Below are 24,557 nucleotides of genomic sequence, written 5' to 3'. Positions count from 1 at the left end.
ATCTAGACTTGTACCTGGCAATACTCCCATCAGAGTTCTTTTTAACTTTATACACCCATTTTCACCTTACTACAGACCTGTGCTGAGGAGGTGGAACTAAAATCCAAGTTCCCTGAGACTTTAAGACATCAAATTTCTCCTACATTGCTTGCTGCCAATAACTGTTAGAGGATGCAGCTCTAAAACTCTTAGGTTCATCTATATCAAATATTTGAGCTACCAGAATAACCAGACAAACAATTGAAGTCTGAATCAATACGTAAAGACTGTAATTTTGGTAAAGTAGCAAGATAGGCAGAAGAATAATGCCTGAAAACTTTACCAGTTTGCAATCTGGTTTAAATTGCAAGTCTAACATTGGATGTAAGAGATGTATCAGAAGGAACACAAGAAGATGAATGATGAGATAGGAAAAAAAACCTTAAGCTATGCAGGATGATGGACAGTAACATAAAGGAGGAATCCTGAAGAGTAGCACTGTCGTGAGTTGGAGTAGCGAATGTTTCAGATTCCTAAAAAGTTGCAGAACTAGAGACAGTAGTGGATGAACTTGCTGAAGTTGATGAATCACCTTGAGAGATAAACTGAGGAGCAACAAAAGTATTCTGAGAAATAGCACCTGGAAGAGTAACCAGTACTGAAGGTGACAACGCATCATTGGAACTGAGTATACAGTGCTATGACTGAGAATATTTCGAATGACTTTTCTAGAAAAAGTTTCTTATCATGTACTGTATGTCTAGAAAACATTAACTTTTGATTCTGAAAGTTGTAACAAATAATCGCCTTATAACCAACTGAATAACCTAGAAAAACATTAAATACAGACCTAATTAGTAACTTGTTGCTAATGTAGGGCCTGATATATTGATATACTGCTGTTCCAAAAACCTTTAAATAACCCAACTCAGGTTGAGTATGATACAAAGCACAAAATGGAGAATCCATGTGTAATGACTTGGTAGACATCCTATTGATAAGAAAAACTGCATGAGCACAAGCATGGAACCAAAAGAATTAAGTCAAGCCTGCGGCAGCGAGTAAAGTGATGCCTGTTTCAACAATGCGTCATGCCTTTGTTTAACAAAACCATTTTGTTAAGGTTCACAGGGACAAGAAGTTATGTGTTGAATGCCCTTAGATACTAAAAAACTATCAAACATTTTACTAAGATATTCACCAAATGCCTCAACGATATGAAGATGTGAAGCATAACCAAAGATATGAAGTAAACAAAGCATAACTTGTCAAACTCATCAGACGCCTCAACGCACGCTGAAATGTCTAGGTTCCAAATACATGTATTAAATTAATTGTCCACAAAAGAACAATACTAGTAAACTAACTGCACATCTGCACTATATCAACTGCATTCTTCAAGCAGCTCGAGAAAACATGTGAAGAGCGGAAATCAATACAGTTGCTGATATTGATCATTCCTTCTGGTCATTTTTCGCATTATCATAGTAAGAAACAACGTCAGTGTGCATGCCAAACTTCCAAACCAGCCCTTCTATTTTTTTCACTTTACTCTCTTCCATATCTTGGGGAATCAATCTTCGGGCTCTAAAACAACTTCAAGGTGCATTTGCGACCAAAGAGTTTCAAAATACTTGTGGCGGAGACTCTCCTGAAACTAATCTAGGATTTCTAGTTTCAATTCGCTAGTATTCTCCTTCCAGACTTTTCTTAACATAGCACAGCTGTCTATCTTTTTTATACTCAACTTAGCCATAAGATACCCTACCCGTGCTTGACCTGCTGCCTCTGGCCTTAAAATAATAGCTGGGGGGGCTGCCATAGACGCGAGAACAGATCTTAAACATGGCAACACCTGGCCATTCAGCAAACCATAAGCAAAAACAGACACTCGGTCTTTACAGTCTTCAATTGGATCAGTATGTAGTGGAATCTTGATGACCAAAGGCTGGAACGACAAAATGTAATACTCGGTCAGTTAGAGGCTCATAGTAAGGTTTATCTGTTGGGGGATCCGAGAAAGTGCACAGAGACTGAGCATACTCAACACGCCACTCTGTTTTGCACTAGTAACACCATGCATGTAAGGACGTCCTGTATTTATCAACTCACTGTATACCAGAAACTCAGGGGCTGAATTAGAAACAGATGACCAACAGTGGAGAAACACTGTCTCCTTAAGCATGTCGGCTTGATATCGAACCGCATGGACTTTTTTCTATCTCCTTCAGATGACCCTGAACTTCCTCTAATGCATTTGGCAACCCTATCTACCCAACCAGCACAGATAGCTTGGCTTAGGAGCTCTTCCTCATACAGTGAAAGAGGGTTCTTACTGTGGGAAACCCTCCAAACATGTTCAACATCTTCCCAACTTCCAAAAATCCATGAAAAGTCATTCTCGCCACCAGAACACTTTGATTAAAGACAAGCTGGAGTAGTTGCTTTCTCAGCTTGGACATTTCCTCCATTGTTTTCGGGTGTAGACCATTGGCATTACAGAATTCCACTGGGCTCTCTGCAAGTTCATAGCACTGCAAAGCAAAAGCTACGGACAGATCATCACTGTTGGGATTAGAAAATTATTCACGCAAAATTTTACAGCTAGCTTGTCTATAACTTTAATGTTCCCGTCTTCATTTAAGTCATGGCTTTCTTTGTGGCTATCTTCAAACTGCCTGACAAAAGGATTTGACTCAAAGCAGCAGCTGCTGCAACTGCATATGCTAGCACTAAATTAGCTCCAGAACTCTTATTCTTACTCAAGACTTGAATAACAGTAAGGAGCATCCTAGTGTGGTGAGGACTCATGGGGTAATGAGCCATGGCCCTCCCTAGAGGTGTCAGTCTTCCATCTTTGTCAAGTGCTTGAAGAATCTTCAAGCAACGCTCTGCTTCATCCAAGGCAGCACCATCTGAAGGAGTTGGAAGTGGAAAATTGGATACCTGGATGCCCAAAAAACAAGGTCATATAGTATAACACCAGTCCAGACGTAAAAGAGGAAGCATAAATAAGACCATATAAAACATTATTACCAAAATGCATCATGATAAAAAAAATTAATATATTTTCAGGTGAAACAAAACACTGCCTAAAACCTATTAAGAACCATCCAAAACCATGAACATAAGAAGATGGACGATACATCTACAGCTGATAAGATCCGCACCTAACCCCATGAGGTCAGTATTGTCAATTTTACGCGTAGTCCGGAGAATGAACATGAAAATCTTGTGAAGTAAACCATATGTCCACCCCACAAATCAAGTTACTGGAAGAAAACTTCAGTATATGTCTACCCCCGTTGTTGTAAATTGTTAGCATGCAAACAAGACAGCTAGAAGATTATACGAGATATAGACCCAACACCAAAACATATTTTGCACCTACCTTATCAATATTCATGGATTTCATGAGAAGGACAACACCATCCACAGGGACCTTAGATATTTCAGCCAGAGAAAAGTCAGGAAATATGTTACTATATGCTGCAGAAGAGTACCGACTGTAACAGTGGCCAGGCCCCGTTCTTCCAGCTCTTCCTGCACGTTGAGCAGCCGATGCCTTACTTATCCACTGTACTTCATATGTTTTCGTGCCACTTGAGGAATTGTAGTTCTTCACTTCTTTTCCAGTATCGACAACATACTTTATCCCAGGTATAGTTAAAGAGGTTTCAGCCACATTAGTGGCCACAAAAACAAGACGTTCTCCTTCCTTGACGTCTTTAAATACACGAAGTTGAGCTGCCGCAGGCAGCAATGCATAAAGGGGGAGAACATGCAATACGGCAGGAGAATTATTATCATCAAACCCACTCTTCCTATTACCATTTATTTAAAAAAAAAATTTAAATGTAACTTACCCATTTTCTTTGTTCCTATGCATTGGTTTTAATTTTCGAACACATAGAGATGAATCTGAGCAGTGGCCAACAAATATTTTGACACTAATTTCTAGTCCAGATTAAAAAAAGTTGGAAAAAGAACAAATTTTGAGTGAGGTTGGCCGAGAGTTAAAGGTGATCCTGATTCCTGAGCAAAGGTTAGCCGTATCATGGCATTCATCCCAAAACTGGACTCTCGATGGTGCCTTCGGTCACGTCTCTCTTAGTCAACTGTTGTTGGCTTGTGTGAGGTTCAAACCAACCATTTAGGGAACCTCACTAGTCTCCTAATGGATCATTTTCACGCCTATGACAAATTCTGTATAAAGGCATATACATTTCAAAATTAACTGTTTCTTAGCCAAAGAACGTTTTTTATTCATACTGTTTTCTAGGTCTTAACTTCAAACCATACCGGTATGACACGGTCTTATTTGTCTTTCTTGATAATAGGGATACCACAGTAATTCTACGCTTGTGTAGAAATCGTTCTCGTTTCCCTCATCAAACTGAATTTATATTTGTATTATTGGGTTTTTCTTGTCTAAAAAGATAATTATAGCGATCGGACCAGTCCAGAAAGAATTGAGTTAGAACCGGTCATGTCCTAGCTGAAGCTAAATGCCCAATATAAATAAAAAAAATAAAAAACTAACTTTTAAAACCATAACTTCTCATTTTTCTTTCTTGGTTCTAAGTTTGTGGGACGCTCCTTTCTGGGTCAAAAGCTTTAAATTGTGGGTTGACGCCTTTGTCGCCAGCGACATCTGTGTGCTTCTGCGGTGTCAGAAGAACTAAAGAATTGCTATACCAATACAAATGTAAGTGCTGTAAGTTAATCATTACAATGTCGTGGAAAATGAGGGGGGAGGAGCTGGAACATGTAGACCAAGAACGTAGAAAATAGAAGTTCGTGGTTCATGTTTCTGTAGAAAGCGCTAGCCGTTGTGTGAGGCGAAGAGAGAACCCGAATAGAAGATTTGATGGAGGTGAGGGAAGTGGTTCGGAAAGCAAGATGTGCTATGAGTCAGGTATGAGTTTTTAAGGACCTGTTTGGTATTCAATTCAAATACAGTTTTATAACTCAAATACAAGGTTTGAGTTCCAAACTCCAATATGGTTGGCCTATTTTTAAAAACTAAATTCAAGAATACCTTAAAAACAAAGGAAAACTAATGAAAAGTCTTCAAAAACTTTAGTTTTAATGAAAACGACAAAATAAATGTGTAAGTGAATAGTATCAGGAGTGATTTTTTAAGATAAAAATGTCATTATCATTAAATGTGAACAATACTAAGAGTGTTTCATTAAGATTCCCAAAAAAACAATGCCTATTTGATAAAAACACGAAAAGTATGTCTATTTGATAAAAACACGAAAAGTATGTCTATTTGATAAAACACAGTGTGTGCCTATTTGATAAAAACACAAAAAGTGTGTTTTAAAAGTTTTTAAACACCAATTAAAAAGGGCTTCAGCAACATCAAAGATACAAACCACAAAACTCCACAACCGATCCTCACCATCTCTCTCCCGTCTTCCACTTCTCTGTCATTTCTCTCCTCTTCCGTTTTTCTCTCATCTCTCTCCTCTTCCGCTTCTCTCTCATCTCTCTCATCTCCCTCCTCTATTCGCTGCCACAACTTTCCTAGTTTTCCTATTTTAAGATCTCTATTTTAAGATCTAAAACAGTGTCTGAGTATAGTACCAAACAATTTGCTCTATTTTGACATGTTTAGCATCCTAACTATTGTAATTTGGCACCCGTCCCTTCTGTGACTCGGGAGAGGAACTCTTTGCGAATGAGGTTCCATCTTTACCTTGTGCAGAAGTATCGCTACATGGATTCCAGGGGTTCCATCCTGGACTCAGTAAAATCTATATTTCGCCCAAAACTGGATGGGATACAGAGTTTAAGGAGTGGAAGTTGACGATAAACAAAGATGAATAATCGATAGTCGATTGGATATCACCTATACTGCAGGCATGAAACATTTGTAAAGACATTTGATTCCAGAATTGGTAAGAACGCATCTGTAGTGCCTTTACAAATGTCTCATCCTTGCTTATAGATGATATCCAGTCGACTATCGGATCTTCTTTTATGTTTACTGTCAACTTCCACTCCTTCAACTCTATATACCATGCAGTTTTGGGCGAAATATCGATTTTACTGAGTTTGGGATGGAACCCCTTGAATCCATGTAGATCGAACTTCTGCACAAGGTAAAGATGGGACCTCATACGCAATGCGTTCCTTTCGCGAGGCCACGGAAGGGATGGGTGCCAAATTACAATAGTCGGGATGCTAAACATGTCAAAAATCAAAATACAGCAAATTAACAAATAAGCCGAAATAAAACATACACAAAAATTCAGGAGTAGAATGCATTTAGAAGAGGAGGTGCGGATTTGAAAAGCTTACATGGATTAATTTTAATGTGGAAGTTGGAGTCGTTTGTACATAAAACTGGAATACAAGTAATCTCGGAGAAGTGTGGCCTTGCACACCATGAAATTTGGTATTTCCAATACAAATTTGTTGTAGTTTGGTAAGGTGCTGCCTACCTTCAATCCAATGATTATATGCTTTCTCCGTCAACTGATTCAAAAGAAGAGGGAGCAGGATAAAAAAAACTTTTGTTATTGTTATGTAGTAGTTGAGGCGAATAAAAGAAGTAAAGAGATAAACATATAACATGAACTCTGTAACATGATTTCAAGAATAAAAACTTTTGGACTTCTATTTTCTGCATCCTTGGTCTTTCAATGACATTGTAATGAATAATTTACGACACTATCGTTTGTATTCGTATGGCAATTCATCTCAGACCGCACAAGCTCACGTGCGTCGTGGACGACATAGGTGTTGACCCACAATTTAAATCTTTAGAACCAGAAAGAAAAATGGAAAAAGTTATGGTTTTAAAAGTTAGTTTTTTTTCTTTCTTTTCTTTCTTTTATATTTATTTGGGCATTCAGCTTCGGCTAGGACATAGCCAGTTCTAAACCTCACTTCATTTTGGACCGATCCGACTGCTAAAACTATTCCTTTTAAACAAAAAATTCGGAATAATTTAAATTGGGGAAACAGTTTAGGAGAATAAATTCTACACAAGCGTATAATTACTCTGATGTCCCTATAACCAAGTGAGGCCATATCACACGTTGTGGTATGAGCCAAGGCTCTCCGCTTCTTTTGGCGAAATGTGCATGTACGCGTGAAGATGATCCATTAGGGCATCATATGAAACTCTGTTGGATACTCGGTTGTACACACAAATGGCCTATTTGAAACAAGATTAGCCTAGTTGAGTACCTCTTAGACCATCAATAAGTATCTAGTGTTGATGCAAAATGCAAAATCCAAACAGGTGGGAAGCAATCCAAGAACAAACATCATCCACCGGACCCTCCAACAGTGGAGACAAACTTCGATCGATCTGTTAGGATTGAGCGCGGCTGCGGGTTTCGGTATCAGAGACTGATGGACAGCTAAATATCCAGCCACCGACGTTTCAGCCTCCAACTCTTTCGCTTGAAACGAACAGTAAATAAATAAAAAAGGTTCAAAACACTAAGTATAATGGCCATAGATAATTCTGGAAATAATTTCTTACCCGTTTTGTACAGAAAGAATAAAGATTGAAGATTAGACATTGAGATCGTACACAAAAAACTTATCAAACTCATCAGACGGCTCTACGTTAGCCTGATTAGGCATCAAATATAAGTGAACCCTTGAATTACCTTTTAAAAATTGCTTCTTCACCACCTCAGTTAATTGTCCAGAAAAGAACAATAATTGGTAAACCAACTGCACATATGCACTATATAAACCGAATTGTTCAAGTAGCTTGCGAACGAATGTGGAGCGGGAATGTGGAGCGGAAATCCATACGGTTTCTGATCCTGATCATTCCATTCCTTCTTCTGGTCATTTTTCACATTTTCACAGAATCATGGCATGTAGAAAGAAACAATGTCAGTATGCTGGCCAAACTCCCAAACCAGCACTTCAACTTTTCACTTTTACTCTCCTCGACGTCTTGGGGAATCGTTCTTCAGGCTCTAAAAGAACTTCAATGTGCATTTGCGACCAAAGAGTTTCAAAATACTTGCAGCGGAAACTCTCTTGAAACCAGTCTAGGATTTCTGTTTTCAATTCACTGGGATTCTCCTTCCAGACCTTTCTTAACATAGCACAACTGTCTATCTTCTTCATTCTCAGCTTGGCCAAAAGATTCCCTACCCGTGCTTGACCTGCTGCCTCTGGCCTTAAAACAGTAGCAGGAGGGGCGGCCATGGACTCGAGAACAGATCTTAAACATGGCAACACCTGGCCGTTCAGCAAACCATAAGCAAAAACAGACACTCGGTCTTTATAGCCTTCAATTGGATCAGTATGTAGTGGAAGCTCCCATAAATGAGGACCAAAGGCTGGAATGACATAATGTAATACTCGGTCAGTTAGAGGCTCATAGTAAGGTTTGGTATCTGTTGGGGGTGCCGAGAAAGTGCACAGAGACCGACCATACTCAACAAGCCATTCTGTTTTAACACTAGTAACACCATGCATGTAAGGACGTCTTGTCTGTATTAACTCACTGTATACCAGATACTCAGGGGCTGAATTCGAAACAGATGACCAACGGTGGAGAAACACTGTATCTTTAAGCATGCAGGCTTGATATTGAACTGCATGGACTTTTCTATCTCCTTCAGATGACCCTGAACTTCCTCTAATGCGTTTGGCAACCCTATCTGCCCAACCAGCACATATAGCTTGGCGTAGGAGCTCTTCCTCATACAACGAAAGAGGGTTCTTACTGTGGGAAACCCTCCAAACATGTTCAACATCTTCCCTACTTCCAAAAGTCCATGACAAGTCATTCTCGCCACCAGAAACACCACTTTGATTAAAGACAAGCTGGAGTAGTTGCTTTCTCAGCTTGGACATTTCCTCCATTGTTTTCGGGTGTAGACCATTGGCATTACAGAATTCCACTGGGCTCTCTGCAAGCTCATAGCACTGCAAAGCAAAAGCTACGGACAGAGCATCACTGCTGGGATTAGAAAATTTTTCACGGAACATTTTCACAGTTTCTTTTAGTTTCTTCCTCCCCAACTTCCCTAGCTTGTCTTTAACTTTAATGTTCCCGTCCTCATTCAAGTCATGGCTTTCTTTGTGGCTATCTTCAAACTGCCTGACAAAAGGATTTGACAAACTCAAAGCAGCAGCTGCTGCAACTGCGTATGCTAGCACTAAATTAGCTCCAGAACTCTTCTTCTTACTCAAGACTTGAATAACAGTAAGGAGCATCCTAGAGTGGCGAGGACTCATGGGGTAACGAGCCATGGCCCTCCCTAGAGGTGTCAGTCTTCCATCTTTGTCGAGTGCTTGAAGAATCTTCAAGCACCGCTCTGCTTCATCCAAGGCAGCACCATCTGGAGGAGTTGGAAATGGAAAATTGGATACCTGGATGCCCAAAAAACAAGGTCATATCATATAGTATAACACCAGTCCAGATGTAAAAGACGAAGTATAAATAAGACCATATAAAACATTATTAGCAAATAGCATTGTGATTAAAAAAAAAAAAAATTTAACATATTTTCAGGTGAAATAAAACACTGCCTAAAACCTAGTAAGAACCATCCAAAACCATGAACACAAAAAGATGGATGATACATCTACACCCAGTAATATACCACACGGTCCACACCTAACCGCATGAGGTCAGTATTGTCAATTTTACGCATAGTCAGGAGAATGAACATGAAAATCTTGTGAAGTTAAATCATATGTCCACCCCACAAATCAAGTTACTGGAAGAAAACTTCAAAATGTTTTATGGTCTTGGGGATCAGTATATGTTGACCCCCACTGTTGTAAATTGTTAACATGAAAACAAGACAGCTAGAAGATTATACGAGATATAGTCCCAACAGCAAAACACGTTTTGCACCTACCTTATCAATATTCATGGATTTCATGAGAAGGACAACACCGTCCACAGGGACCTTAGATATTTCAGCCAGAGAAAAGTCAGGAAATATGTTACTATATGCTGCAGAAGAATACAGACGGTAACAGTGACCAGGCCCCGTTCTTCCAGCTCTTCCTGCACGTTGAGCAGCCGATGCCTTACTTATCCACTGTACTTCATATGTTTCCATGCCACTTGAGGAATTGTAGTTCTTCACTTTCTCTTTTCCGGTATCGACAACATACTTTATCCCAGGTATAGTTAGAGAGGTTTCAGCCACATTAGTGGCCACAACAACAAGACGTTCTCCTTCCTTGACTTCTTCAAATACGCGAAGTTGAGCGGCCGCAGGCAGCATTGCATAAAGAGGGAGAACATGCAATGTGCCAGGAGGATTATTATCTTCAAACCCACTATTTTTTCCCGTGCAAGAGTCTACAGTATCTGAAATAGGTTCTTTTGCATCAGAGTTGGAGTTTAAAGAAGTTTTTCCAGCTAAAGGTTCAAAAGCGGCCTTCAGTGAAGCAATTCCCCCCTCCTCTCCTAAAACTTCAGCAACATTACTATCACTTTCAGGGATATCATGGAACAATGAGCCCCCATCGTCGCCAAAACTTTCCAGTTCGCTCCCTGTTTCTGAATCATACGAGGCATCCAACTCATCCTCGTCTATATCATACTGATCTTCATCAAAAGAGCTAAATCTATCAGTTTGATGGCCCGCTGAACTTCCATGAACCTCAAACGCTTCATTAATCTCCTTCATGTCTATTTCCTCAGCAGAATTTATTTCAGAAACTTCACTGGCATCACTCCTGGTATCCCCTTTAGATGTTTTTATACTCGGTGCCTTTGAAGCTCTACGTAGTTTTTGACACAAGTATTCTACTTCCCTCTGCCCAGTGACAAAGACGAGTATGGCCCCGCGTGGCAGCCTCTTGTGAATAGCCAAGACTTTTTTATATGCTTGCTCAATATAATCCTTTTCCTTAGTTCTCTTTGAGAAGTGAATGGATACAGGAAATTGCCTGGTGGGAACTTCTATAACCGGTGGGGGATCATGAAAAAGCTTTTTACCAGAAATGAAGTCTTCCACTCGCAAGGTGGCACTCATCAGAACAAGTTTCAATGGAAATATCCGTTGATCAGGACTTATAGTTCTTCCCAAATGCATTTCCTTTTGCTGCTCTGCATATCTTTCCTGCCACCATATGCAAATCAGTACAACAAAAGGGTCAAAAACCTTGACTAAAAAATTCTTGGCAATAAACATTCTTGAATTTCACCTCACGAGTACGAATTACACGTGAAAGCATTCCAATAAGTATGTCGGTGTTCAAGCTCCGCTCATGAGCCTCATCAAGAATTATGACAGAGTATCGCTTCAACAAAAAGTCATTCTGTATAAAAAAGAGATTCCTTTAACTACACTGAACATACATAGCTAAATTAGCTATACTCCAAAATTGCATAAATGTGACAGTAAAAAAATAGGTTGAAAATAGATCCCAAGAAGTAACGGACAATTCCTGTACACTTGAGAAAGGGGAAGAACCAAAACCATTACAACTTCAGTTCAGGGTTGAATAAAAGTGGCCCATTTGAGCATCTTCATGCAAAAGTAAATTGTGCAAATACTATTCAATACTCTAGTAATTCCATCCTCATGGTTCAATAGTATGTATATAAATATATAATATACATGCATAGACATCATGATACTGCAACTTGACATTAATGGCTTCATTCTTATCCTTCGTTGGCTCTTTGATAAGATGAGAGAAACAAACAAGGAATGTGAGTGAGGAGAAGGGGGTGTTATTTTCAAGGAAAAAAAAAAAAAAAGGAACGATATTGTTGGTCTGATTCCATCATCTAAAACCATCTATTTATCCTGTTCCCTTCAAAACTAATCCTACACACAAATGTCGTAACATTATGTGCAAATAGTTTGGCCCAGAAAGCCTAATCACTCACACACACACAGAGACAGAGGATAAGTATAGCGAAACAGTGATTGTTTGATGCACAGTTATTTAGATCATGATATGCATTAGAAAAAACTGCTTAGCTATTGAACCTGAAGTTCCCGTAGTAATATTCCATCGGTCATGAATTTGATGGAGCAACTTTCACCAATCCTTTTGTCATATCTAACTTGAAACCCAACCTCTTTACCTAAATGAAGACCAAGCTCATATGCCACACGCTTAGCAGTAGCAAGGACTGCAACACGGCGAGGTTGAGTAACACCAATTATACCACTTCGTGCAGAAGTGGAGCTAGAACCAAAGCCAGCTTCAAAAAGAAACTGCAATATGTGAACCAAAATGTAGAAATTAGGAGAGTAAAGGAAATTAAGACCAAGCATACACAGTAACGATAAATATAAAAACAATAATATGGCAATAACCTACCTGAGGAACTTGGGTGGTTTTACCACAGCCAGTCTCTCCGCATATAATAACAGTGGAATTGTCATTAACAGCCTCCATTACCTCCTGCTCCATCATTATTATAGGAAGATCCTTCCTTGTGTTTTCAACTTCCTCAGGCCTTGATACATGCACTATGGTTGGGGAAATAAGAGGCCTTGGTGCAGGAGAAATTGATGATTTACTCACCCTGCTGATATTTGCTTTTGGCATCTCTTTTACGTGGTCCTGTCCAAACCCATCCCCAAGTACAGTTAGTTGGTAGCAGTCATATACAAATGAATGTCACTCAGAAGATATATAAAAAAACCATAATACCACAGTTCTTACTACTGTTAAACAGTAAAGTATAGCATGTTGATTGTGTTTTGGCACATTGTTAGTCTGTTACTCTTACTACTTATCCAAAATCCAATGTCATATCGGATTGCTCATAGGACGTTATTTGTTTATTCCTGTTTTTATTTTCTATTGAGGAGGGAATATCGTAACAATAGAATATATGCCCAAAAGACCAACTAAAGTTTCCTTTTTAAAATGCATCAACCAATAATGGGAGGATGTAATCGGTAAGCCAAATGAATAACATGAAGAAAAGATACTTTGACTAACTCATAATATAATGAAGAGAAACATACCATCATCGATTTTTCACTATCACCATTCACACATGAAGGGGGAGAAATGTTTGTGTCTTGTTGCAAAGACATGTCAAGTTTGTTGCTAATAGCATTTTCAATAACTGACGAGGAAGCAGCAGTTCCGCTATTGATGCCTTGCCCTCTGCCACAAGGTCGCAAAGACATGTCAAGTTTGTTGCTAATAGCATTTTCAATAACTGACGAGGAAGCAGCAGTTCCGCTATTGATGCCTTGCCCTCTGCCACAAACTTGACCTTGAGAGGAGTCCAATGAAAAAGTTGTCTTCTTTTGGATTTCTTTTTGTAATATCTTCGAATGCACCTGATCATTCTTGCCAATATCCCGCCATGATTGGGTTTTTTCTACCTCAGGTTCACTTTCACTACAAGTATGGTCACTATCTATCTTGTTAAATGGTTGGGGGTCAATCACGAAAGCTTCAAAGCCAGCTTTGGAAAATAGTACGCCCTTTTGACATTTCTCCTTTTTAGACTCAACCTAAAAGCATAGTGATTAAACAGAATGAGTCTCCTATTGAGAATAAAGAAATGAATCGAAATTTGATTAAATTGGCAAATACAAACCTTGCCAATGTTCTTCGAAGACTGCAGAAGAGAATACAGAGTCTCTGGAAGCTTGTATTTCCTGATAAACGTAAACAACACAAAATTAGTTTCATCAAACCCCATCTAGATATCAAGTAAAAAGAGGGGAGGGAGCAAGGAAGGTATATATAGACATACTCTAAGGCCTCAATGCTTTTGGAGATTGAAAGGGCTTTTTCCTTCTCATCCTGGAGAATTAAAAAACAGCAAACCATTCCAAATCCAAATCCAATTAAGAGAAAACCGAAACAAAACGAATGTGCATGGATAGATAGACCAACACACCTCCAACTTCTTCAGCTTCCTCTGCTGGGATTTGCTAACCGTTGGTGCTTTTGTTTTATTGGGTTTTCCACACTCCTAGGGTAAAATCAAATTAAGCGAAGAACGAAACAAATATCAAAACGAAACGAAAACGCACAGACAGATAGACCAACGAACCTCCAACTTCTTGAGCCTCCTCCGCTGGGATTTGCTAGCCGTTGGCGCTTTTCTTCTTTTACTGGGTTTTCCACACTCCTAGGGTAAAATCAAATACGATTCAGACACAAATTAATTGGAATTCATTGACAGAAAAGATGAAAGCGGTGATATCAGTAAATTAATTTCAGTTTTCACCTGATTGGTGCCCTTCCTTTTGTTTCTCTTAGCTGGCAATACGAGGGCGTTGCTATCACCCCCGCCATCTCCCAAGCAAAGTTCCATCGTTGGTTCGTCGATTTACCTTCCGGCCTCTGCTTCACGTCACAGCCCCAGAACGGTCGAACAGGCTGCCGTCGCCGATTCGATGTTCAACTGACAGGGTTTAGGGTTCAAGGAGCCATGTCAATACTCATAGTTCCCCACAAACCATAAACCCTAAACCCTGGCTGCCCCTACTTTTAGGGCGTGTTTACGTGTTGTAATCAGAATCAAAAGTCGGCGTGTGATTCGGATACAGGTATTCTAGCGTTTAGTAAAATTTGGAGGAATTAAAATGGGTGGGGTCCACTTGAAATATGGAATTGGATTCCTGATTTTGGAAGAATAGTATTCCTGAGGTAGGAGGTGGGAGGTGAGACAAACGGAATTCGGATTACAACATTTCTACCTATTATAACCCCAGCTAATTCCTAAAACTCCAATCTGCCATTGAAATCAACAGACCCGGACCTCTCCGCCTGCCTCCCTTTCACCTCCCTTGCATTTACACCCGAATCAACCAATCCCAAGAACCCTAGGACGTCTTTAGATATCGTAAAGCTCTGGTTCTTCTATGGTCGTGGCGTCGTGGTCATGTGGGGATGGAGGAGTGGGAGAGACGGAGCCGCAAGAAATGATAATGAAGGATGCGCATAAAATAAAACGTTGGGGTGGGAGGGAGAGGGTAGTGGCGATGGTGGTGTCGGCTGGGGAGGATTAACGAAGGGAGAAGGATTCTCTCCCCTCTTCCTTCTTTCTTTCTTTTTTTTTATTTTTTTATTTTTTTTCCTTTCTATTTGAATGGTTACGTTAAGCCGCGTCAACATCTTATATTAATTTTTTATAAAAAGAGACAGACAAAATAAAGAGTGTGAGAGGAGGGGAGGGAAATGAATGGAAAGATGAGAGAAGAGAATCCTAGTCCCCGATGAAAGATGTTGGGAGAAGAGGAAAGGACGTGAAGATTTGAAAATGTCGAAAAATTGGGCTGCTTGGGAAGTTATGGGAGAAGAGGAAAGGACGTGAAGATTTAAAAATACGGAGCCTAAGGATCAAATAATCCGGGTCGTTGATAACACACTCCGACCGGAATCAAGGCATGCTGGGCGTCACATGAGGATAACGTGGCCATGTGCACAATGCGGAAGTGATAATGATATGAAAATGTGAGTAAATAAAAATCTGAACTAGCTAACTTACACTAGTTAAGTAAACAAGTGCACGTGGAAGTATTTAAAGTGTAGATACACATATTCAGAGCATAGGTAACCTAGATGCAGTCCAGCCAGCTAGTTAATAATTATACAAGGCATGAAAGAAATTCCTACATTATTTGAGGTCTGTCGGAACCGCTGTAGAGTCCGCGTAAGCCACCAACACAAACTTCTAACTAGAACATGAAGGGGCGCAAAACAGAAAACTTGAGTGGAAATAACAAAGCTTTTTAAAACTATTTCACTTTCCGAAAATAATAACCCATCACCATAAAACCCGTGTAATTTCCAAGAAAATAGTAATGCATACATATGTAGTAATCATGCTTGAGAGTAATAAAAATCGAGTATATGCCATGTCAAGTATCTCAGCAATGAAATAAGTACGCTAGGTGAAATAAATCAATATAAATGATATGTCAGCTAGAGTCACCTAACGTGACCTGTACGGCTGAACCTATAGCTCATCAAATATGCATGCACACGAGTCAAAACCACCTATTGTGGTTTGTACGACAGGGTTGGGTGTAAATAAGTGCGCTCAAATGTTACGATCACGTGAAGGCTATGAGAATAATCGTGGGTCATCTACGAGTCAGAACCACCTATTGTGGTCTATACGACAGGGCTATGCACCGAACTTGGATCCAAGGTGAACGTGCGGTGCTGGAGCTGAACATCGCGTGAAAGACTGTGCCCTAGCCACGAGCGGGAGCACTAACACCGGGGTGCAGGATAATGAGCTCTACATGTCTCTACGTATAACCATAACCAATGCAACCACTAACATCATGCAGTACTCACCTGAAACTTACCTGGCCTCCGAAGCGTCATACAATAGTATGCATATACACATCAATGCATATAATAAAATGAAATTCAAGCATGACATGGCATTTAAAAGAATACGCTCGCTTTAAAATAGCTTTTGGGAAAATGTAAAGCATATATACATATATATAGAAAACCAAAAGTCCACTCATTGGTATGTTGCAGGGTCGTAACCCCCGAGTCTCACATGGCTACGCTCGTCCTCCGGATACATCTCAATTATATGTGAAACAACTAATTTAACATTAATTTTAAGCACATAGCCAAAACTGTGTAATAACTTTTCATACGTTGCTTAATTCAGGTGTTTGAATATACTATCGTGGCTTACAACGGTCAACACCATGAGCATCACCATATTTTTAGAAAAAAAATTTCGATGTCTCACGCGCCCTCATGCGCCGACCAAGGCACGACCACACTCGCTAGACACACCCAGGCACTTGCCTAGCACACTAACGGATTCCCTAACGATGTTAGGGAATATTCCGTTAAATTCCTAGAATATTCTGTTAAAGTTACCTAACACCGTTAGTATATTTCGTCAAAGTTGACAAAATATTCTCCTTCATTCTCCAGTGGTTTGTTGGATTCTGGCGCCGATCGCCGCTGTGTTGCTAGTTTCTAGAAAAATTTAAAACTTTAATATCTCCTTCAATTCAACACCAAACTTCACAAATCTTATAAGGATTTGAAACTCTCAACAAGGAGAACGAATCCTTACCTCTTAGAGGTCCTAAAACCGACGGAACACGGTCGGAAAGTGACTTGGAGTAACCGGCTAAACCTGGAAACCCATAGTCGAGCTTATTCTGACGTTCAACCTTAATCAAAATTAGCCTAAAACACTAGAGGAGTTGTGTGGATACCTTTTTTAGTCTCGAAACCACGTAAATCCTTCACGATCGTGTTAGAGGATATTGGAACCCTCACCTGAGTTCTAGGCTCCAAAGTTCCCGTCGTTTATTCCCTCAAATATAGGTATGGATAAACTAGTGGAGTCACGAGGAAGATGATGATGACCAATTTAGGAACGATCTATGTCGATTTGGTGGTGGTTGGAATGATGATTCCTCGGTTGTACGGACATGGAAGTCTTGAGAACAAAGGTGAGGGATAAATGCTGGCGTGTGTGTGTGTGTGAAATTGGTCACGGGTTGGCCAATTTAAAATGGCCTCAAGCCCTAATTGGGCTATAGAATTTAGGGTTTAAACAATTGAGTCCAAATAGAAATAAAACCAACCCAATCTCACTTATTCATCCGTAATATTTTCATTACGAACCCGATTCGACCCAAACTCGTGTTAACACTCTCGTGATGTCGAGTACAATTTAATCACACTAGCGACAAAAATAATTTAAAACCATATACACACGTCCACCTCACCAAGCCAATGAGGGCATAATCATCATTTACACTTTCGGAGAGAAAAATATATATATTTATTCGGGACGGGTCGTCACAGTTGAAATTTAATCCAACGGTTACAATTATTATAACTTTAGAGGAGCCTCATGTTTGTAACAGTTGAATCAAATTTGAACGGGCCGAATCATTTGCTCCTTAGGCTCATTTTTTTAGATATGGAGAGGATTTGTACTGGGGGTATACAAAATTAGGTTTAAAAAGGTAAAAAAGGGTTAAAAATTTAGTTTATAAAGAGAGAGAAAATTCAATTATTTATGGGTCAAGGTTGTTTATGAAAATTAAATTTTATTAATTACCACATAAAATAACTCATTTAGATTAAGGGTAGTTTAGTAATCAAATGGTTTCAAATTCCAATTCAAAAGTGAATTGGTAAACAATTTATCTAGAATTGACATTATTCCTACTCCGTTTTCCGATAGTCTAGTAAACACCTTTCTTAGAAATCTCTTTCTGATTTCTCATCAATCAAATTCTTTCTTAATTCAATTTCATCCATTTTGATTACGGATTAGTGTGCATTCAATTGAAATTTAGAGAGATTGTAATAGATTTATACATTCATAGATTTTTGGTGGAGTTTAATAAATTTATAGAGATTTTATGTAAAATTTTGATTTAATTTTCTCAAAATCTCCATAAAAAATGTGAGATTTGAGAATGTTTAAAATACATTAAGAGATCTCATTCTCTTAAATCCTTCAACTTTCTAAAATTCTTTAATATATATATTTTAATAAAACAATAGCGTTCATTGATAGAAATGATCCAAAACAGCTCTATTTGAGGTAGTACATTAAAGATTACAAATAGATGGAGAGACTATTTACAAGCAATCCTCAACTAGAAGATCTAATTAAATACACTTGAAATATTATAAATTTTTTTGAAAATCTTAGCTGAATATGGTGGATTCCTAAATAGATAATGCTAGGAAGAGAGGTCGAATTTTTAAACCAAAATTAATAATTCACTTATCAACTTTTGGTTTACAAAATTCTATTTGCAAATTTAGTTTTCCTAACATTATTACTTTAATTAAAAGTATTAAAATTCCTCAAAATCCTCACTTTGTTTGTGTTTTTTTTTTTTTTTTTAATCAAAGCACTGGTTTTGTTAGATTAACCATTGATGAAGTTCAAACTCACGTTATCATGCAAAAACTCAACACTTTTCTACCACCCATGGTAAATGACTATTTGCATCTTCGGAAATTTGGGAAATGATATAGGAAAGTAAAATGACAAATATACCCTTAACTCTAAATCCACACACAGTAATTGGCGGTTATTGTACCTATCCAAACTTCATGTATATCTCTTTAGCCGTACAATTACAGTTACTCGCAGCTGAGCTTAAGCGACATACTCATCTATCAGGCATGGCTGTTGCCACAACAGTCACTGTGAGCTCACTATGCGCATCTCCACTGCGCTCACCTCGTACCGTGCCAAACTTTGTGTACCAATTCGCACCAAAATTCTCGTCTTTCAAAGTGGGTTTTGAATCTCTGCAACTGCGGACCGCTCTGCCCGCAACGAAGCTTGTGGTTCGAGCTGCTCGAACCGAGTCCAAAGGCGTCTCACTGGGCTTCCGAGCTCCCAATTTTGAGGCACTACATATATACTTGTTCTTTTTATTTTTTGCCAAAATATACTTGTTCTTATTAAATTTTGTTCAAAATTTGTTTTTTTTTTTTTGATTGTTTTGGGGAATTGGTTTCAGATTCCGGAGCCACTTACTGGGAAAGTTTGGAAATTGGAAGATTTTGAATCACATCCTGCATTACTGGTGAGTTCTTTCTTTGTGTTTTCTTCAATGGTGTTTTGGCTGGTTATTGTTTGATTGATTTTCTAACTATATGTCATGTATTGGATATTGACATTTAGTTTGAGTGGATTTTTAGATAAATTAACATGAACTGAAGTAGGTCCTTATTAAATAACAACTGCAAATGACTTTACGTTCGTTTTATCTTACTAGAATTTGAATTTAAAAACTTGTTAGAAGTGGCACAACCAAGTTGTAAATGGAAGATTCTTAGATGAGGAAATTGCAGTGCTCTTCTAAGCCAACAAGGAGGTTTCCTTTATTTTGTTAATGATGATTCTAGGTCTTATCGTTGCTCTGAATTACTTGTAGATCAAGTACATAGCTATAGAAGTTAGTTAGTTCATTCAATTCACTTTTTGCTGTCGTGTTTGGGAACAATTTACACTTGGGGCCCGTTTAGTGGCTTGGATGAGATTGAGCCTTAGAGATAGGATTGGATTGATATAGACATGTAAGATAGGACGTGTATCTCATGTATAAGGGTAGGTTAGATAACCCACTCAATTGTGGGTTCATAACTCATCATGCTTGATCGTGTCCACCCCACATTTGACTCATGCCCAGTCATTTCCACCCCACAATTGACACAACAAACAAAGGACCGGAGTCAAGTCCATTTTAATTGGTCACAACTTATCCCAACTAGCCCACCAGGCAGGCGCTTATAGTACTGACAGCCAATGGCTAGCCTGCCAGATATCCGAGTTTTTGGAATGTTGCAAGCTTTATATCACTAAAAAATGAGATAGTATCTCGCTATTTTCCACTCACAGCAGGCTTAGCATTGGATTAAGCTGGGGGTGAGAGCATAAACAACTAACTAGAATACCACTTTAGTTCATTTCTATAGTACAAGAAATGCAACAGTCTACATATTGAAGTTTACATAACTATTGGCCAATAGATTATACTGAGGAAGATACTACCACTGAGCGCTTTTAGTTGAATATTCGTTCCAAGTGTCATTTCTTGAAGCAACCAATTTATTCTGATTTAACTGGAACCTTTTATGCTTTATCATTAGTAAGGAGATCTATATGCCATCACCGGACATCTGTAACGTTTCAGCTGCCAATTTTTTCTGTGCATACCTGCACATGACCTTGCTAGGTCATATGTAGCTTGAGAAAATTAGGGAAAATAATTATGAAATCTACTGCGATATGTGACATATGAAAAGATCAGCACAATGGACCTATAGTGCACAGACTGTAATCTGCTGCCTCCTCTTAATGTTGGAAGTAAACTCTATGTGGTTTCTTAACTAAATAAAATATTAGATTGCATACATTATGTGTTTCTTCGCATATAAGCAAGGGATTCGATGCATGTTAACAGTGCAATGGTGCAGGTTATGTTTATCTGCAACCACTGCCCATTTGTTAAACACCTGAAAAAAAGTATCGTGAAACTTGCAAATTTCTATATGAAGGTAAGACTTACGATAGCTGAAATTTTTTTCCTTCTAAGAGGCTTGCTTCATTTGACAGTTGTACCCCAAACTTCACTGTGCAAAGGAATATATGATACTAACTTATTCAAATGTGTTTATTTGTGTATTTGTTACAATTATATTGTTAAAACTTTTTCCCAGAAAGGACTAGCAGTTGTTGCAATATCTTCAAATTCTGTAGCTACACATCCACAGGTACTAGATTCTACTAGCTCCATAGTTTGGGGTTAGAGCTTGTAAAGCTATTGTATGATCCGTTAGTTGTGGAACTCTTCCTGACAGGATGGACCACAATTTATGGCAGAAGATGCTAAACTGTTCAAATATCCTTTCCCATATCTATATGATGAGGTATGCTACTGCCAAAGTGCCAATCTCAACCTGCTTTATCTCATTTTGCTCTTTTATTGGGGCCTGTGAAAATATGCATGTTGCTGAGCGATAATATCTTACTATCATAAGAATCTGGCAGGTTTTGGTATAAATGCAAAGTTCTCAGTCATACATGTACGCACACACTATCAAAATTAAGTTTCTCAATGTACTAATTCAAACTTGAACTTTATTTAACACCAAAAAAAAAAAAAAAAAAAAAAAAATTAAAAGAAGAGATACTAATGGCTACAAGTGCATGAGTAACTCGATATTTGGAATGCAAGACAGGCTGGGAGGTTTCATCTATTGGGTTTTCCAGCCCATGATGAGTTGTCCTAAGGCTATTGGGAAATATAGTTTTAGATGATTAATTGTTTTCCCAACTGAGTTGTTTTCCCAATTGGAGTTGTTTACACAGTTGGAGTTGGTTTCTCAATTGGAGAACGATTCATAACTAGATTCCAATTTGGATTAGTAATCCTTATTGAAGAAAGACCTTTATTATGTCTATATAAAGGGGCTATTGTACTAGTTTTGAATTTGGAGCAAAACAATATTTTGTATACCACTCAAGGGATTGAAGTGAGAGAATGTTGTAAGGGCAAAGTGTGTGCGACAGAAAAGAATAGAGATAAAGAGTGTATTTCTTTTTCTTGTTCTTTCAAGTTTATCGTCAAGTTCTTAATTCTAGAGTCTTGGCAAGATTATTGGTTGTACTTATTATGATATAGTGACAGATTGTTGTTGCTATCCTGTGGACATAGGCACATATAGCCGAACCACCTTAATTCTTGGTATTGTCCATCTTGGTTTTTTCGGTTTCCTTGTTCATTCTGTTTTTCCCATTCTTAAACGTGATATTCACAACATTATCTAAATCAGTGGTTCATTTTATGAAACATGGGTCCCTAAAAAGCAAAAGTCTCTGCAAGTGTAAAATTTGAAGGTATAGGGGTGTAAAAAGAATTTGCTTTCTTAGATGTAGCCTATTTGAAACAATCAAGAAATGATAGTCTTGATTATTATGTAACTTCAGCAACTTAAGTCACTTTTTTTTTTCCGTTTCCTATTCTACTGGTCTTGTATTTTTTTGTCAGCTGTAGGCTAGCCATTCCTAAAACTGAGATTTCGAGGGCAGTCAAATTCATGTCACACCTTGTGTGAAGTCTAATAGTGTTTCAACTTACTTGAAACACAATAATGCTCCTGGTAACTCTTTGCATAGTGAATTCATTATCATCGTTGAATGTGTTTAATACAGTCACAGAACGTGGCTCGAGATTTTGGAGCAGTTTGCACACCCGAGTTCTTCCTATTTAAAAAGGTGACCACAACCTACACCAATCAATTTGTTGAAACTGTTTAAGGACAGTACCTCATTTCACTTTTTTCTTTACGGGACCAATTGTAAATTGTCAATGTGATCTGAATTTGAGTTTATCGACCTTTTATTTTTATTTTTACCATTTCTATCACGCAGCTAAAATTATTACTACTTAACAGGATGGACGGAGGCCATTTGAACTGGTGTACCATGGCCAGTTTGATGATTCAAGACCTAGTAATAATGTTTCTGTAACTGGAAGGTAGGCCTATGTGGTTTTATCTTTAATATGTTCACATGTTAGCTTTAGAACATATATTCTGAGGTATAGGAACTGATTTGAAATACTCCATTCCATGTAGGGACTTAAGCCTGGCAATAGATTGTGCTCTCAGTTGCCAACCAGTACCATCGAATCAGAAGCCCAGGTACCTCTTATGCTACCTTTTTTTTTTTTTTTTTTTTTTTTTTTAGGTCTTTAGGATTATGGTCTTGCATGGTTATATTCTGAAAGTCATTATTTTTTTGAAGTGTTGGATGCAGCATAAAGTGGCAACCCTAGAGATAACTGTGATATGTAAACTTGGTTTCAACTTTCTTGAGATTATAATCTGTGAGTAAATTTTTTCTTCATGACGTTTCTTTTGAATGGACGGCAGCCTTATTTATATCGGAATGTAACTTATAATTTCTTCTCATTGTTCCTCTAATATTCCTTTTTTCATTGCTTTCAGTTTCCGAAACCACATAAAGATAGGATATACTATAATATTTGATTTCCTTTCCCTCATTTCGGTGAGAAGCTGTTGTAATTGGAAACCTACAACGTTTTTATATACTATATTAATCAATAAATTTGTCTCCCTCAAAATATGGGATGCCTGATGATATTTGCACACATGAGCTCCAATGTTTGCTACTTCCCCCAATGTTTGGTACACTAGATCTCGGCGTCTCGCGCCTAAAACCTTGCAACTGAATGCACCAGCACATTGCAAGATCATGGACATTGGCCTAAAGGAGAACGCAATATGGTATGTTTTCCTTGCTACTGTGTGAGATGTATAAAGCTGTAGGATGTTTGGGAGGACAAGTTTAGAGACATTTTCACCTTTGACAGCTGATATGGACATATTCTTTTCATTTGTAACTGGGTTTTCCTTCTGTCACATGTCTAGGTGCACGAATGGTCCTAGTTTGTTTTTTCTATTTCTTTTTATTATACAATGAAGGGTAGGTTTTCGCTTTCCATATCCCACCTTCCGTATTGTGTCTAGATTGGAACTTGAAATCATCAGCGGATGAGTGAGTTAGGAGATATATATTGTTGAACAATTTATTAAGTAGGTGATAATGTGGAACAATTTATTAAGTAGATGCTTTTAGCTGGCTTGTGTTTTGATTTTTCTTTCACAGTGAAGGACAATTAAACTCTTCCATTTCTCATACTTCTTCATTTGATTGTGTTCTAAAATCTCTTTGAGCAATTACAAATTTTGAGGTTCTGATTTTCTTACCCCACCTAACATAATTGAGCATGCCGGGAATGGGAAAATTTGATAAAAGGGTGGATGCCGATTGAAGCACTGTGCTGATTGATGCCCCTAGCAGTTGAAACAATAGCATGCTGATCGATGCCGACCAATAGGTGTTGCGTCCATTCCTTAGAAGTCTGGCATGGAGAATTTCTGCATATAAATCATTATTCATTTTTTTTTTGAATTACAAAAGACGTTTTGTACTAATCTAAACTAAGGAGGAGGGGGGAGGGTTTAAACCTTGGACGCAGTGGGTTGAAGAGGAAGTCCCTATTCACCGGTGCAATCAACTATTGCATCATTATTCATTCTTGATCATCTATATAGTTTTTTATGAGAAG

At 38.4% G+C, this 24,557-nt stretch overlaps 2 protein-coding genes and 1 pseudogene across 6 annotated transcripts; 1 reads left to right on the top strand and 2 right to left on the bottom strand.

Moving 5' to 3' along the window:
• Positions 1–1,498: 1,498 nt before the first annotated feature.
• LOC137725098 (ATP-dependent RNA helicase DEAH13-like) lies at positions 1,499–7,526 on the bottom strand (annotated as a pseudogene).
• LOC137725515 (ATP-dependent RNA helicase DEAH13) lies at positions 7,445–14,886 on the bottom strand. 2 transcript variants are annotated; one of them, XM_068464229.2, is made up of 11 exons: positions 14,156–14,886; positions 13,979–14,056; positions 13,823–13,897; positions 13,676–13,725; positions 13,517–13,577; positions 12,930–13,430; positions 12,274–12,519; positions 11,937–12,167; positions 11,143–11,256; positions 9,840–11,057; positions 7,445–9,345 (listed from the first exon to the last, which is right to left on the bottom strand). In XM_068464229.2, the coding sequence occupies exons 1-11, from the start codon at positions 14,240–14,242 to the stop codon at positions 7,885–7,887; spliced, it is 4,122 nt and encodes a 1,373-aa protein (XP_068320330.2). In that variant the 5' UTR covers positions 14,243–14,886; the 3' UTR covers positions 7,445–7,884. The 2 variants fall into 2 exon arrangements, with proteins under 2 accessions (XP_068320330.2, XP_088551187.1); XM_088695061.1 differs by lacking the exon at positions 11,143–11,256 and having other exon boundaries at positions 14,156–14,464.
• A 4,106-nt stretch (positions 14,887–18,992) lies between these two features.
• On the top strand, positions 18,993–23,576 carry LOC137726372 (Thioredoxin superfamily protein). Of its 4 annotated transcripts, XR_015963186.1 has the most exons (10): positions 18,993–19,305; positions 19,419–19,484; positions 20,878–20,958; positions 21,121–21,174; positions 21,262–21,330; positions 22,616–22,678; positions 22,858–22,940; positions 23,041–23,106; positions 23,210–23,291; positions 23,413–23,576. XR_015963186.1 is itself a non-coding variant. In XM_068465291.2 (9 exons), exons 1-9 carry the CDS (start codon positions 19,075–19,077, stop codon positions 23,238–23,240), a joined length of 744 nt encoding a protein of 247 aa, XP_068321392.2. In that variant the 5' UTR covers positions 19,006–19,074; the 3' UTR covers positions 23,241–23,376. The 4 variants fall into 4 exon arrangements, 3 of the variants coding, with proteins under 3 accessions (XP_088551185.1, XP_088551186.1, XP_068321392.2); XM_068465291.2 differs by lacking the exon at positions 23,413–23,576 and having other exon boundaries at positions 19,006–19,305; positions 23,210–23,376; XM_088695059.1 differs by lacking the exons at positions 21,121–21,174; positions 23,413–23,576 and having other exon boundaries at positions 19,005–19,305; positions 23,210–23,376.
• The last annotated feature ends 981 nt before the right edge of the window (positions 23,577–24,557 follow it).

The sequence above is a fragment of the Pyrus communis genome, chromosome 5 (assembly GCF_041283825.1).
Source record: "Pyrus communis isolate YQ-2024b chromosome 5, ASM4128382v1, whole genome shotgun sequence".
NCBI classification, from domain to species: domain Eukaryota; kingdom Viridiplantae; phylum Streptophyta; class Magnoliopsida; order Rosales; family Rosaceae; genus Pyrus; species Pyrus communis.
The sequence above is the reverse complement of the archived record's forward strand: the minus strand, read 5'-3'. Positions and strand labels throughout refer to the sequence as shown.

Excerpts from the sequence above, each read along its gene's own strand:
- LOC137726372 (XM_068465291.2), top strand. The coding sequence starts at position 19,075 with ATGGCTGTTGCCACAACAGTCACTGTGAGCTCACTATGCGCATCTCCA. Across the intron at positions 19,306-19,418 it reads TCCGAGCTCCCAATTTTGAG|ATTCCGGAGCCACTTACTGG; the intron begins GCACTACATATA and ends AATTGGTTTCAG. Across the intron at positions 21,331-22,615 it reads TCCCATATCTATATGATGAG|TCACAGAACGTGGCTCGAGA; the intron begins GTATGCTACTGC and ends TGTTTAATACAG.
- LOC137725515 (XM_068464229.2), bottom strand. The coding sequence starts at position 14,242 with ATGGAACTTTGCTTGGGAGATGGCGGGGGTGATAGCAACGCCCTCGTA. Across the intron at positions 13,578-13,675 it reads AAAAGCATTGAGGCCTTAGA|GAAATACAAGCTTCCAGAGA; the intron begins GTATGTCTATAT and ends TACGTTTATCAG. Across the intron at positions 12,520-12,929 it reads ATAGTGAAAAATCGATGATG|GACCACGTAAAAGAGATGCC; the intron begins GTATGTTTCTCT and ends GGGTTTGGACAG.